Consider the following 15,979-nt stretch of genomic DNA (forward strand, 5'->3'; position numbering starts at 1 on the left):
CTCACCTTCCACCCACCTAAGACAGTTCTGATATCAAGGGACTCCAGCTTTTGGTACTGATGTCCCATTTTCTGGCCTCAAGTGAAAGGACAATCTGCTGTAGAGAAGCTGATTTAAAACACTCTCTTAGAATTAGTGTCCAAAGGCCACCTGAACTGGGAGAGCCAGAATTTCAGCACAAGAGTCTACACACACTCTCTCTCTTCAGAATACAAAGTTGACTGCTCAGGAAAACAGAACTGTCCTCTAGAAAAAACTGGAAACGAAACAGGAATTGCAATGAGTCTAAAATCACATCACTTGCGAGGCAATGGAAACTGTTCTTTGTAAAAGGGCTCACAATTTCAGCCTAAAAATTGGACACTGCAGGGCTCAAACATCTCCCTGAAGGATAAAGATCTTTGATTGGTTTTCACCTTTGCCTTGTGTCCCACTGGCTTGGGGAGCTCCCATTTTGTTGTACGTATGGTGGCATCGCTGTGCATCATCTGGGGGACTTTCCCTGTCTGCAGGATCTCCACCAGCGTGGACTTTCCCTGTCGTGGAGGGCCGATGACGATCATCTTCATGAGCTTGCACTTCTCTGCCTTGCGCAGCTGCGCTCGCAAATACGCCAGCACCGTTTTGGGGCCTGTGGGGGGGAAGGGAACAGGCTTTATCTGGGGTTTGCAGTCACAAACAGGACTGCACAAAACCTGCTGCTGCAGACACATCAGCTGAGTTAATATTTTCCCTGCAGTTTCGCTGTGGGCTGAGACAACCCAGAGAATAAACAAAGAAACCTCCAGCGGACAAACCTGAGACAGAGACCCCAGAGAAAGGTCACTGCTCTGAGGCTCCACAATGGAGCACTGTAAGGAGAAACAAATGCTGGGGCTCACATGCTCCAGAAGCTGAAAGGAAACATAAAATACTAATTTAGTATTGGAAAATACTCAGTTTTTCCTTCTACTTTTATGTTTCCAGTTAAAATTAGATTTAGGCTTCAACAGTATACTGCTGGAGAAGGAATAATTCCTAATAACTTTGTTCCCACAGGATTTTCTGATTAAAAGGCACAAAAAAGAAAACAGTATTGTAATAGATCCAAAAACCTAGCAGCTCACAATACAGTCCCTTCAATGGGACTGTGACTGCTGATGCTAAACATTTCAGTCTTTAGAAAGACCATCTAAATACTCTAAAATATACACACTGAGGAAGCAAGCCACGGAATTTATCTGGCGTGCATAATGCAAATGAAATATTGCATTTATAAGTCATCATTTTAACACGTGATCTATCTTAAACTGATCATACAGCCAGAGCTTAGCACTGATTATCAAACTTGCAAATGTGAGTAGGTTTCCCTGTGCAATTCCAGCTAACTGCAACAAGGGCTCGGGCACACACTGTCTGTTCCTGTTCTTGACCATCAAAACGAAGAGATTTTCATTATATGTTCAGTCAGTTTATTAAAGAATACACAGGATCAGCCTTACCCTCTTTTCTGATCTCTGCAGGAACGTTACTGATATTTAGTTCCTCGATATCCAGCTGCCAGAGATTAGCCAGCTGTCCAAGTTCTGGAGGAAGCTCTCGGATACCAGGGTTACTGTACAAAAACAAATAAATCTACCAACAACCAGGCTTTGTGTGTAAGTAGCTGCTCTCACGGACTCTCACATTACACTATTCTCTCCTTGCAGAAATCTTCCATTAACATTTTAATAAGACTACTCAGCACTTTAATAGCAATTTCCATCCTAAAAGTGATGTATAACCTCAATCTATCGTCTGCGGCAGACAGATGTAATCATCTTTACTGGATAGTTGAGGAAATAAAGGCAAAAATGATGAGTTATTGAATCTAACACTACAGAAACAGACAGCAAAAAGCCAGAATGAACTAGAGGCACATTAGGTTCCCAGGCCTGTGTTCAAAGCATTAGATCATCTTCCCCAATTCAAAAGACCAGCCTCCTCCTTATCTAAAGCAAACGACGGGCCCAGTTCTAACAAGGGGCTGACTATTTCCAGCTTTTTGATTTCAAAAACACTGGACATCTGGGGTGGGGCTCCACAGAAGACTGGTCACTAAAACAACATGGAAATAACACTGTAAAGCTTTTCCAGGACACAGACTTACTTTCCTAAATAAAGTTCTGTTAAACCTTTCAGAAGGCAAACGGACTGCGGGACAGAGTCCAGCTGATTGTCGTTCAGATAAAGAACCTCCAGAGAATCACTCAGAAACGCTGGAAACTCCAAAAAAGGACCTGGAACAAGACAGGAAACAAATTGCACCTTCAAAAAAGCAACAAACAGGCATCAAGGCTCCGAACCAAGAGCTTCACCTGAACTTTGTAGGCAGGACATGAGGTCACGTTCACTGGCAGGGACCACCATGAAGTAAGAGCAGAAAAGCAAACGGCCTTCAGTGACAATCAAACATCAGTGTTCACATCTCAATGTTTGAATATCATGGTGATGCCTGTGTTTGAAGGTGACAATGTCCAGGACTTCTGGGGTGTGAGGGAGGAAGTCCAAGACTGCCAAAACAACTATACATCAGGGGACGAGTGGCACTGTGGAATAGACGGTAATATCTTGTGAACTGCCCCTGTTCCAGCCTAACAGCTGGCAGTGAAAGGGCATATGGAGGCCACAACTGTTTCTCAACATGGCACTGAAAGGGCACGCCAGTGGCACAACTGGTTCTCAACATGTTTTTTCCATATTGCCTGAGAAAAGCCAGAAGCCAGTCAGAATTTATGGTCAGGTCCCCACGTTGCATCCTGGAGTAATTTATGGTGGATCAAAGTCAACAACAACAGAGAAGAAAACCCAAACTGCAGCTGACAGACTGATATATGCTGTCTCTAAAACATACCCGCGTTTACCCCTCTGTTCTGTTTTACTCTGCAAGGACTCAGGGCACGTCAGACTCTCTCCATGTCTGAGCAGCAGATTGCGTATTTTGGGAGCAACCCAAGTAATAATAGCAACAACTGCATGGCTGAGTTGCTGCTGCTGGAGAGGTTCAAAGGGAAGTTCAGCTGGTTCCATAGAGCATCATTTCGCTCCAGAAATTGCTCCTGGGATAGTGGCACGAAAAGCTGCCATGAATTGTGTTGCTGCATTAAGAGTGTCACATTTATCTACCAAGGAGCATCCTGAAGTCAAGGAAAATTAGGTAGATTTAGAGTCTGATTAGGAAAGTACAACCAGCACCACCTGCTGCCTCCATGGTCAATCAAAGCAACTCCCTGAGATGTGAGACCCTGCCTTCCTCAAGGACAAGACAGTTACACTTCCACCAAGATCTCCTTCCCTTACAGAGAAGAGTTGAGGAACTGTAACCAGACTTAGCCGAAAAAGAAAAAAAAAATAAAAGAAAATAAAATGGAAGAGGTTTTCTCAGGAGAAAACTCCCCAGTTCTAATATTAACAGCATTTTCAGCCTGAGCTGTGATCAGAAAAGGAGTAAGATAGAGTCCCAGTGTCTGCAGGGGTGTTTCATATACGTGACAGGACTGACTGGTGTGGGCAGAGTGTCACAGTCCGCCTTTGAGTTTTCAAATAAAAAATCATCTTTGGGATTATTTTAGGAGAACAGCAGGCTTATTCATGGATGCAATTCACTTCCTTTCTGGCTCATCGCTGGACTTAAACTTTTCATTGTTCCTCTTCAGTATGCACCTAGGTACAGACAGATTTAGTCCCTCTTGGACACGTAGGAGCAACCACCTAAAATAGCAGCAAGAGTCTGAATTCACCAAAGAGTCCCAGGTGGAAAGGGGTGTACTATATTGGAAGCAAGCTCGAGGTGTTTATGAATTGTAATTATTTATTCATGAGTTATTTAAGATTTCTCTGGCTTGAGCTCAAATTTTCTTTTAAAGAACTGTAGAAAAATTAAAACAAACCCCATCTTGAAAATATATTTTTGGATGAGTAAACACCACCAACGCCACATGCATGTGCAAGAAGTTATTCTGAGATTTATCAATCAAGTGTAGTGAGCATCCATAAATTATTCTCTTAAAATAATCTAGACTTAAGTAAACAGCTTTGTTGGTAAATCAGATGAAAACCTGCCCCCCCTCCTCACCAGGAGACTTCTGTGAGCAGCTGATGTACTCCAGCTTCTGTTTTCTCTTGATGTTCTTTAAATTCTTGGCCACATCCTCTAGTCTCACCAAGCTATACTTGGCAGAGGAACAGAGAGAAGAGGATGAGCTGGCTTTGCTCTGTCTCTGTGGCTATTCAACCGTGGCACCAGTCAGGTGGGCTACTCTGTGCCCTCCTGCAACCTGAGGCCACCTGAGGCAGCTCAAAGTTGCACCAGGGTATGATGTGCCAAGGCTTTCAAATGCTACTAATGCAGAGTCCATCCTCTCCTCCTTTATGCAGGGGGTTATGCTGAGTTTGCAGCATGTAGACATTTCCATTAGAACAGCAATTCCCTTTTTAAAGCTGGTTTTAGTTGCCTTTGCCTGCTGCTCCTGCCTTCCTCTCCCCATTTTTACATGCTGCTGTAGCACTTCACAGAGAAGCTCTGAGGATATGACAGAATGCACAGATTCACAAGATTCAGACTCCTTCTCTAGTTGTTCCATGTTCAGGACTTCACCAATGTCACAGCACTTCTATTTGCATTTCCTGCTTGTGACACAGAGCAGACCAACCTCTGCTCCTCCTTAGGGTGCACAAACACTTTTCTGCACATCAGCCTCTACTTCCATGGACAATAAAATGAGTAGGATTAGCTTTGCCTGGAGGTCCAGGCAGAGCTTGTGTCTCCCAGATGAGCAGACTGGAGGTGAGGATCTCGAGCCCTGACCTGCAGCTATGGCTGTACGTGGTGCATTTACCAACTTTAATTGAGATCATACACAATTTTCAGGGGAAATGAGGAGAGTATTTGCTGCAGGAGGGTCTCCCTCCCACGAGCAGTCAGGGGCTGCTTGGATGTGTTCAGGGAGGCATTGGCTCTATCCCATTCTGCAGCTGGCAAGCAATGCTTTAGAGCCAGGCATTCTGCAGGCAGCCAGAGCAAGAAAGCTCTCTAAGTGCTTTAAAGTAAAACAAATAAACAAAAGAAATGGAGACAAATCCCACAGAGATCAGGAAGCAGTGCAATATCTGAAGATATTCCTTTGTTCTCTCTGGGATTTCATGTGCACTAATCCATAGCATTTCTTCTGCTCTGCCCCAAACTGTGGGTGCAAATCACAGCGACAGGGGAAAAGGTGCCATTTACAAAGTCAGCAACAGAAACAACTCTAAGAGTAACAGGGGTAATTATGGGTTAATTTCCCTTCAATATACCAGTTAGAACTCTGGCTACAAAGCATAACCTTCATGAAAAGAACAAAAGCTCTGTGAAAGAAACAGGTTTCAGTCATTTTTCATCTTTCTATATTGAGGGTACCAACTAGCTACACTATTTCTTCAGAAAAATTTTATCTAAACATATTTGGTCTCAGTTAAATGCTGTTGCACTTAAAATCCCAGATGAATTTACACTGATTTCCTTCCAACCAAACTCCACAGATTCCTGCTGCTTCCCATCTCACCTGGCACTCTCATTACTTGCCTCCCCACGTCCCCCTTACCTGCCTCTGGGCCACCACGCACCCTGTTCTTCGTGGTGAAAAAGGGAATCCGCTTCGTTTTAAATCCCTCGTCGCTCCTGTGGGATGAATTGTGAAATTTGGAGAGAAGAGCTTGGACAAGGCATTGAGCTGCATGCCCAGGATACTACATGGTGCACAGTCTGGCCCCATCAAGGCTGTTGATCCACAGCACAGCCTCTTACACATTCCCATCTGCTTTGGAGGGACGGAACTGAAACCTGCTGTGCAATCACAGAGCCAGACTCCACCAACACTCGTCCAGGCCCAATGGTTTTCTCCTGGCAAATCAACAGAGCTCCTCAAGGCAGCACTTCCGGCTCCCAGGGCGAGAGCACTTGACCCCCAGCTTTATGGGTGTCAAGGTTAAGTGGGCTGTCAGACAGCAAATTGAAGAAGCTTCACAAGAAGCGCTGGAGAACCGACCTGCTGCCATTCCCTGCCCTCACCAGAGGGTCTCTGACAAGATGACCCACCAACATGACTCTGGAAATGCACTGAGACATTCAAAAATGGCAATCTGTCTTTTGCAGCTGACACAGCAGCTCCTAAGGACTCCAAAACACGTGTTGGACAGGCACCCAAATGAGGAGATATCAGCATGACACAACTCAGTGTAGTTTTGGAGAAGATTAGGGACCTTTAACTCTCTAAGTTAAACATCCCTATTGGAATTTCTAAACAGAAGAACATCACTCTTTTATTGGATGACCTTTTTAACATCAGTCTTAGAATCATAGAATCCTTCAGGTTGGAAATCTTCTCTACGAACTTACAGCTGGTTACACTTCCATTTAAAAACCCAAGTTTTTTCATTTTTTCCAAAACAATTTCCCACACTAACTACAAACTGCAGTCCAGCCAGATGGTTTATGGTTAAGATCTGCTCCCCACAAACTGGTTTTTGTAGTAATGAACCACACACTGGGTTAAAGAAATTCCTACATGCTCTGAAATTAAAGCGCCATTATCAGTAATCTATCCACTTAATAAATGATATAGTGTGCTAAATGCCCAAAGAATTAGCAAAGGATAATTCATCACTGTCACAGACACACAATATACTGAGGGACATGGTATGTGGATATCAATGCCTTCTATGCAGGTGATTAATTCTCTCCTGACACCCTTTGTGTTACGCGAGGGATCGGGTTTGCTATTATTTCTTCGGCTTTTGTTTTCTCAGCCAAAATCTGAAAGAAACACTTACTTCCCAAGTTGGTTTTTTGAAAGATCCAGTGATTTAAGTTGTTTGCAATTCCACTTATCCTGCGAAGGCAACGTAACTAACTGATTTCCCAGCAGCTTCAGGGACACCAAAGCCTAAAGAGAGGAACAGCCTGGAGTTAGAAGACAGAGTGCACCAAACACACAGAAAGAGCTTTTTTAGTGTGGCTATTAAATAACAGAAACACCAAGAAAGTACATCTTATTCATCAGAACATCCTGTCCGTGCTGCCCAGCATGCAAACATTTCCTTCTTGTCCCCAGCAAGCATATTCTGCACGGAGCAGCACCACTCTTAGCTCTGGGAGATTATTAGTCTACTTGCTGACAGATGCACTTGGAAACAACCCATGCAAGAGGACATTTCACTTGAAGTGAGGAAACCTTTCCAAATGGAAAAGAACAGTATGATTTACCAACACAGCATGCCACGTACAGATGAGAATATACGTATATATATGTGTGTGTGTGTGTGTGCAAACTGCTGTTCAGAGTGGGTTTACACCTGTTGTGTGTGAATAAAATCAAGATGCAAAACATGAACTGCTTCACACAAGGAAAGATTTTAATTGCTTTTTTATTACATCTCTAGTAAAGTGGAAAGGATTTAAATTAGCTCTCCAAGATCTATACAAGTTACCCACCTAGTTTTTTTCCCACTCCCACCAGAGACAGAAATTTTAAAACCAAGTGAAGCTGACCTGACACTGTACAGTTAACACCATACAGACAGGATTCAGCTGGAAATACCACAAATAAGGTTAAACATGAGGTCTCCTTTACATTTAACTGAAATATAAAAGAAAAAAAATGCAGTTCCCATTCAGATTTGTGAAGTTTACGCTCTTCCATCTGTCCTTAATAATGCTGAGGCTCAAATGATCATTTTCATTTGGTTGAAAATCCAATTTTCCACTGAGAAACAGTCTTCTATGTAGAGTTTCCAACCAAGTTTACTCTGCAAGTTCCCCCCATGAAAATTGAGATAAGAAGAATGTCAGCTGAATTATCTTGTGCCACAAGTACAGCACTATTAATGAATTATACCCCATGGAAATCATGTTTTACCAGCAGAGACTTCAGCTTCAAGTATGTTAAATGTTTTATGTGTTCCACATAATAATAAAGGTTTATGCCCCTTTTCATCGAGCAGGATTAACAATGTCTCACAAAGTTTGTTGGCCTTCCTCCCCTTTTCTTAGATTGGAAAAATATGAGGTATCCACGTGACTGAGACGATGGACAACCAGCAGCTGCTGGAATGGGAATTATCATGCAAAATGCTCCCTCTAGTGATGGGAGAGGGGCCGTGCTGGGATTCGGGAAAGGTGGAGCAAAATAAAGAACTGAAGACAGGCTGAGTGAGCCACTGGAGGAAAGGGTTGGAAAACTGAGTCCTGACAGCCAATGCTTTCACCATCACTAGTCTTCCACTGGCTCAACCTCCCTTTGGAAGGAAGGCCCAGCCCGCCCTTGGCGCCTGGTGTGGAGCTCTCTCCAAGTACCAGCATGGGGCTGTGCAATGACAATGCCTCAGACTTCTCCCCAAAACATCCCTGAGCAGGGGGTGGGAGGAAAGGGAGGCTACACGTTCCAGAATTAGCACAGACTCGGTCCTGTGTGGTCTAGCTGGGGTGCTTCATTCTCAGTCAGCTGTATCCGTGTTACATGTCCCCCCAAACGCTGACAAAGGCCACTCTCCAGGGAGGTGAGAGCTGGTGAGATTCTATTCAATGCTTATGTGCTGTCTCCATAGGGAAAATTAGTGATTTTCAACTGGCTCTGGTTCTTCATGACTGTAATTTGGAGATGTCTAGTCCTTGTTTAGCAATTGCCTTTTCTCTCTCATCTCTAACTTCTCCATTTTTGCTGCCTTACGGGATGAGAAAGGGGCCTCCAGCAGGGACACAATGGCAGTGGCAGACAAACTTCCTTCAAACCTGCTGCCACAGTTGCAAAAAGGCTGTTAGATTATACCTGAGGGAAGGAACTGCAGCATTCAGATTACGGTGCCTCAGTCAGCTCATGATGTGGAAAATTCCACCCAGGGAGGGTCAGGTGTTTTCAAGAGAAGTAAACTAGTCTAGAGAACTAAGACCTGGTTTGGAGAACATATGGCTGGTTTCTTTAGAAGGCAACAGCCAGGAAAGCTGAGGAGATTTCTGCTTCCCTTAACACCATATTTCTAGCATATATATCTTATTAGCGACTGTGAGCTGGTCCCAGTCTTAAGATTCCTCCACAAACCATGAAAAGGGCAGTGCTAAACTACAAGTCCCACCAGTCTAGGTCAGAGACATGCTTTCAAGTCACAGGCCTCCTCTGCTTTCCACTTTTCCCAGGGAGAAGACAGTTCACTGCTGTTCCTACACAACAATAATACATTATATGTAGGAACATGTTACTGCCCATTTCCTCCCCTTCCCACATCTGCTTGTGGGGAGGGCTGGAGTGTGAGTGTAGCCCTATTCACCAGCACAAACTCTACAACCAAGGAGCAGCCCAAGCCAGGGCTCACCTAGGCATGGACTTTCACCTTCTATTTGCTCACTGTACTCCAGCCCTCAGGGGACTGGAAACATCTGCTATTTATTTCTTTTATGAAGAGGTATGGACAAAAACTAACAAAATTTAGGGCAGCCAAAGCTCGCTAACTTTGAAAACAGACCATCAGCAGGGATGGCACTGAGGTCTCTGACCCTCTTTACTGGTGCCTTTGCACCCCTCAGCGGCCTCTGAGCAGCAGCACCCAAAAACTGTGCCCTCAAAGCACCATCTAGTGTTTAATACCCGTCATGGTGGCTCCCACCCACTGGGATGATTCTGAATGCATCCAGAAAAACCAAGTTTCGGAGACAATAGTCCATAGGATTCATTGTGTTTCAGGAGAAATGCCAATTGAAAACAAATGGCTCCCAGAGAGCAAAGCCAAATCTGCAGGGATCATTGAGGAGAACTGAGGGAGTTCAACCCTCAGTACTTTTGTTCCAGCAGGAGTAAAAGGCACCTTTTCAGAAGACTCCTGAGATCCAAACTGATCCAAAATGATCCATCATTTCTGCAACCTTCCCACAGAGGCCAGCAGTGAAAAGCATGAAACTTCTGCACAAAGATTTACCTCTGTTTCTCTCTCCATGACCCCCAGTTTCACAATTTGGAAGGGAAGCTTGGAGGAAAACCTCAAGTTCTGCCTTGTTTTCATGTCAAAACCATGTGACACCACAAATTCTGACGAATTTTGATGTAAAACTATGGATCTGTGTCTTGTCCACTGGTAAGAATTATTTAATCTACAACCTGAAAGATTACAAAGGTCCCAAGTAGCATTGTTTAGGGCATTCTAACATGCTGTTCTCAGCACAGAAAGACTAACTCTTAATTACACAACACTGGTGTGCCAGATGGAGAAAAAACACAACTATTTGTGAGCATTTTCAAGTACATCAATATTTCAATGGTTGGAGCTCAAAGCTACAATGCTATTCTGGTTCTGTTCCAAACTGTGCTCCCAATTTCTGCAAGCCATAGGCATCCAAAGAGTTCTCAGAACACCTGTATCAAGAGCCATCACACTGGATGAGGGACTGAATGTAGTGATTCAGGTGGTTCCAGGCTGCTCTGCAGTTGCACCAACTCAAAACTGCACACAGTCCCCTACCTTAACCAGCAGCCACTGCTGAGACCTGGAGGTCTGAGTCAGTACTAGGAGAAATACTGTGAAGTATGAAGAAATGACACTTACTTCAAGCTGAAAGAGTCCTGGTGGAACTTCTTTCAGTGAGTTCTCAGAAAAATCCACTTCTCTCAGGTGATTTTTCCAGAAAATAGTCAATGCATCAGGTAGGAATTCCAGAGAGTTTCTAGATGCCTTACAACATTTCTAGACAACATAAAAGAAAACACACGGAGTAGTAATCATCTCTTTAAATAATGAGGCAGCTGAGCTGTCACATTGTAGTGTAACACATGTTAAAGGCATTAATAAATTCATTCTAGGTAATCACTTTTAAATATTTTGATCTAGCTAAATTTGCTAAGGAGATGCACTCAACTGATGGGCAAATTCTTCGGTGGGCAAAAAGTATTTCAAAAGTTATTTTGAAAATCATCCCCATTTGCTTTTCAACCACAAACAAACACTTCACCAGAGTATACTGTTCTGTTACAATAACAAGGAATGAAATCACAGTGATGGGTCGATACACGTCCTACTTAGCCATGGGTTTGGGCAAAGATAACTTTGAATAAAGGCTGAGTGTTCTGTAAAATGATCCTAACAACAATTATGCTCATATGAACTACAGAGAAAACTAATGTAATGGGACATGTTTCTCAAAGCTTTTCACCAATGCCATCAACATGGTGAGAACAGGGTAGAATCTCAGCAAGACTTCATCTGAGACCCATAAACCAAATTAGGCAGGGGAGCTTCTACAGAAACAGAACACCCTTTAAACACTTGACAGCTTTTTAAGCACCACATTATATTTTTTGCGTTGTTTCAACAGCTTTTTCAGCCTCTGACTCTGTCAGAGCAGTTCAACTTACCAAGGGGCAGGCCCAGGGATCTGGAAACACTTTCAGCTGATTTCTGGAAACATTCAGTATGTTTAGGGACTTGAAGCAGTACAGAAAAACCGTTGGAAGTTCCACCAACCTGTTGTCAGAGACGTCAAACTCCTGCAGCTTCCTTAAACCAATCCAATTAGTTGCTAGAAAACATGAAACATCGTGGACTTCGTATAAGCATGACAGCACTCTGATCCAGCAAGAGTAACAACACTGACTTGTTAGATAAAAGCCAAAGGATTTCATGAGGGTTAAAGAACAACCAGGCCTTTTCATGTACTTCAGACAAAGGACTGAGAGACACTGAGCATCTCCACCTAACGCTCATTTTAAGTCATTGTTACACCAGTTTGGGGTCCTCCTCTGCAACTCAGCCTTGAAATGTAAGCAAAATACTGGACTGTACGTACTGTTTTCCTCGTCAAATAACTTCTCCATATAGTTTTTGGAAGCGATGAGCTTTTTAAGGTTTTTAAGATGTAGGAATCCAGTAGGGAGAGTAGAGAGCCTGTTGCTGGATACATCGACCTCAAGTAACCTGTGAGTACAGAACATATTCAGTCAGGCATCAATAAAATGCTAGCAAAGAATCCTGTTGCCATAGACATCTTTTTTTTACCGGGACAGCTTTAGTTCTGAATGAAAGCAGCTGAAATGTGCCTCACGAGGCAAAGCATAAAGCCCTAATTAGAAAATTAACCCTTCCAGGGAGCAAAGTGGTCTGGATAGACAGCAGATCAGATCATTGATATCAGCCACTAAATGTCAATTTGAGTCAGCTCAGATTCCAGTCTTAGAGGAATGGGGCTCACCAGAACTCGAGAAAAACAGAGGCAACATGAGACAACACAGGAAGTCCCTACAATTGTCCTGATGACAACTAACTTGGAAGTACTGAGAACACAAAAGCACAAATCCTGAGTTAAACCTTGCAGCAGACAGAAAATAAACCAAGAAGCTCCTGCAGTATGCTCTTCACTCACACAGTTTCACACAAGCACATGGACTCATTTGAACCTGCTCTCCATAGGGGTTCAGTCTGTTGCAGGCATCCAGTGCACACACCTTGTACATATGATTTCATCAGATGACTGTACACTGGGTAACTCCATCAGCTGATTGTCAGCCAGGCTGAGCTTCCTGAGGTTTATCAGGCCCCATGGGATCACGGATGGAAGGGAGACCAGGCAGTTGGCAGAGAGATCAAGCTCAGTTATCTGACAGGAGATATCTATCAGCCAGTCTAGATCCACCCAGGGCAGTTTGAGGTTTGACCAGTTCACACACAAAGCCTGCATATATCAAAGACAGAAGAGAAAACCACATTAGTGAAGTCCCAGTTGCTCTTGGTCTGTCTTACAGCACTGGGAATCTGGTAGAGCAGAGCACAGACCATAAACATTTTGCTCACTTCCCAATCTGCTTCTAGGAACTACACTGACTCAGAGATGAAATCATGGCTGGATATCAGCAGCTCCTGCTGTATCTGCTCCATGATCTCACTCCAAAGACCATGAGCACACGCAAGCAGGGGGCCTGGACTTCTTTCCAAGTCCATACACCAGCTCCAGCGAGCCCCTTGCCTGAGACCAGCACACCCCAGCCTCTAGTGGTGAGTTTTCATGGGGCTGGATGTCCCACAGGACACATCCCACCCCACACCAGCAGCACATTATAAACAGATCATGGAAACCATCCCGAATCCAGACTTCACTGACAGACTCCCACTCTGCCCCTTGGACATGGTCTGCATTGCTGCCCACATCTCCAGGGGACTCTGGACACCAACAGAAGCTCCAAGAGAGCCCTGAGGAGCCCTGTGGATCAGGCAGCCTCTGACATGCCAATGGATTCCTTGTGCATAGAGAGGACAGGGACAGATCTGCTGAGTGTGGAAATGACTTTTCAGAAAGAGGCCTGTTGCTGCAGTCATTAATCTGTGCCCAGACACTGCTCTTCCACCTTAAACCTTCCAACAACAAGCAGCCAAACCATTTTGGGAGAGGTTTAGGTTTTGCAAAGGAACACCTGGGAAAGGCAGGGGAAGGCAAACAACTCCTGAAAAGCATTGCTAAACACTAGAAATTTGCTCAGTATCATTTAGGAAGACATTTTAGTTTCTGAGAGACATGATATTGGCCATTGCTGCTTTTGACTGCAAGACGAGGAAGTCATTTTCTCCTCTTTTGAGAAAAACCAGAAGCTGTTCTGAAAGGCATCACTACTTATATCCAGGCTTGAGCTTGGACAGAAGAAAACATGAAAATACAGTGGTCATCAACGCAAGGAAACAACCCAAGGCCTCATTTTCAAGATCACCTCATTGCATTCCAATCTATGTTCCAAAATACACATTTGTAAAATGCTATTCCCAAAACATTTTCATACACTTGGTATTTTTGACATAACTTATCCCCAAAACAGCCTCAATGGAATGATCATTAATTCTCCACCAGGAGGCAGCAAGGACTCAACAGCAAATTAATTTGCTTTCTAATGCCCAGTATTTAGCTCTGAAGACTTTAAACCCCAGATTTAAAATGAAAAGGAATATATTTTGGGAAGGGAGAGAAATAAAAAAGAAACAAAGGTCTATCTCAAATGGTTATTTGAGACTCAGAACTCCAAGTAATGTAGATCAGACTGTTCAAATGTGTAGGAGAATGGAACAAAGGGTAAGCACAAACAGTTGCACTTATTGGCAGCAACTGTACTTAGTGTAGACACAGTGCTTTTCAAATCTTCCCTAGTGAGGCCTCAGGACGGCCCTGCAAATATGAATGGAAATATTATGCCCATTGTATCACTGGGGAAACCAAGGTAGAAAGCACAAGCTGTTTGTTTAAAAGTTACATTCACCATCACACCACAAGGCATCCCTGTAAAACATTACAAGCCAGCAGCAACAAGAAATCAAATTAAGCAGAGTATCCACTGCTGCTGCAAAATACACAATATCCAAAGGGAGTTACACTGCAAAGCTTCACACTGACACTAAACAGCAAAATGCTTTACCCTCGATTTTCCAAGACTTAACAGCTTCCTGCTTACAAACTCTTGTTTTAAATTCTGTATGTAGTTTTTTGTAAGTTCCTCTCACCTGCAACACATACCACAAATCCCTAGGCCTAGGAAAAAAGTATTTGTCCTTGAGTACACGACCAAGGCAGTAATAACAAGACCTACAGCCTGTTTTTATGGGGTGCAAGCAGGACCATATCTCTCTGCTGCTTCTCTTTGCAGACTGATACCCACCTCTATTTTGCATCTAGATTGCTGTGTATCCTTTCCCTCAAAAATGCAGAGCCATGGCCTCAGGGTATTTAATGTGATAAAAAGATACCTGCAGAATTCAGACAGTGCCTCCCCAAACCACAGACGAGATTGTGAAATCCAGCACCTGCTATGAATGCTGCAGGACTGGTGTCCTGCCTCCAAGGCAGCTTTTTGAATCTCAGCAATCAGTGCCCTCCTTCCCACTCAATCCTCCTTCCCATCCACAGCCAAGGACTGACATTGTCTCTTCCACCTAAGTGCTGCAAACTGGGGGATCAGCCCTTTCATCTGACTTAGGGACAGTGGACCAAATACATCCTGGTACCAGTGACCTGATGTCAGGGGAGTTACCTCAGTGGTTTACTTGGAACAGGACTCTGCAGTGAAAATGTAATTAAGTGAAAGAAAGCCTGACAGCAGTGCCACAGAGGGGATTTCCTCCCCAACTCATACTTAATCATCCCCACTATCTTCCTAGGAAAGCCTGCTTCTTTGATGCCAAAGGTCTATGATGCCAAATGTGCAGAACACAGTGATCAACCCAATCTTCTCTGTTTGGAATCAGCTGGGGAGCTCTGTGCTCAAATGACAGACAGAGGATGTCAGCTCTGGGCACAGCCTGACTCCAGGCACCTCACTGCTCCTCAGAAGGGCAAGGAAAACCTCTGCAGACTCCCCTCTCTTGCCAAGGGAAGGATTTCTCAATATAAGCCCCGAAGACTAAACTGAAATCCTCAACAACACCAACGTCAGGGGATGCACTGAAGAAGGCAAGAGACTGGAAATTGTGCAGAAGCAGGAAACCCCGCTGCTCTTGGGCAAAGGATCAACTATAAATATGAAAAATATTTACTTAAATCTGAGACTGTCTGGTAAGGTGATTAAAAAAGGCTGTTGTGCATTTCTCCTAAATGACGTGACGTGTCCCAACAGAACCTCGCTCCTGCCATACATGGGATATTCTGAGGATGGTGATCTGCTTCCTCCATCAATAGCACTGCTGTGAATCTTGAGTGGGACTGCTGCAGATCTGTATACTGATGGTGATGTAACCAGGATGTAACAGGCAGGGGATAAAAAAAATGAGAGCAGGATCCCACACATACATACACATTTGTATGCTTGTATATAAAATTATTGGTAAAATATTTTCTAGGGAAAATGCAGCAGCCCAAGCTCTGTAATGGAAAAATTAAATATATCTCCCACTGCACACACTGGAAACTTACATTTATCTCCATGCTGACTACACCTATCAAAGTCTGGAATCTGTGCCAGGCCACTTTACT

The 15,979-nt window shown here is 43.8% G+C and overlaps 1 protein-coding gene across 4 annotated transcripts in view; it reads right to left on the minus strand.

Moving 5' to 3' along the window:
• LRRK1 (leucine rich repeat kinase 1) overlaps positions 1-15,979 on the minus strand; it is a 77,575-nt gene that overhangs the window by 33,493 nt on the left and 28,103 nt on the right. For all 4 annotated transcript variants that reach the window (XM_027644511.1, XM_027644510.1, XM_027644513.1 and 1 more), the window contains 9 exons: positions 12,480-12,706; positions 11,825-11,952; positions 11,394-11,557; positions 10,588-10,725; positions 6,829-6,941; positions 5,601-5,677; positions 2,129-2,258; positions 1,482-1,594; positions 417-631 (listed from right to left, as the gene is read on the minus strand). In XM_027644511.1, the coding sequence (XP_027500312.1) occupies positions 417-631; positions 1,482-1,594; positions 2,129-2,258; positions 5,601-5,677; positions 6,829-6,941; positions 10,588-10,725; positions 11,394-11,557; positions 11,825-11,952; positions 12,480-12,706 (1,305 nt within the window). The remainder of the gene's footprint in view (positions 1-416; positions 632-1,481; positions 1,595-2,128; positions 2,259-5,600; positions 5,678-6,828; positions 6,942-10,587; positions 10,726-11,393; positions 11,558-11,824; positions 11,953-12,479; positions 12,707-15,979) is intronic.

This window comes from Corapipo altera, unplaced genomic scaffold, assembly GCF_003945725.1.
Source record: "Corapipo altera isolate COAL_440 unplaced genomic scaffold, ASM394572v1 50, whole genome shotgun sequence".
Lineage (NCBI taxonomy): Eukaryota > Metazoa > Chordata > Aves > Passeriformes > Pipridae > Corapipo > Corapipo altera.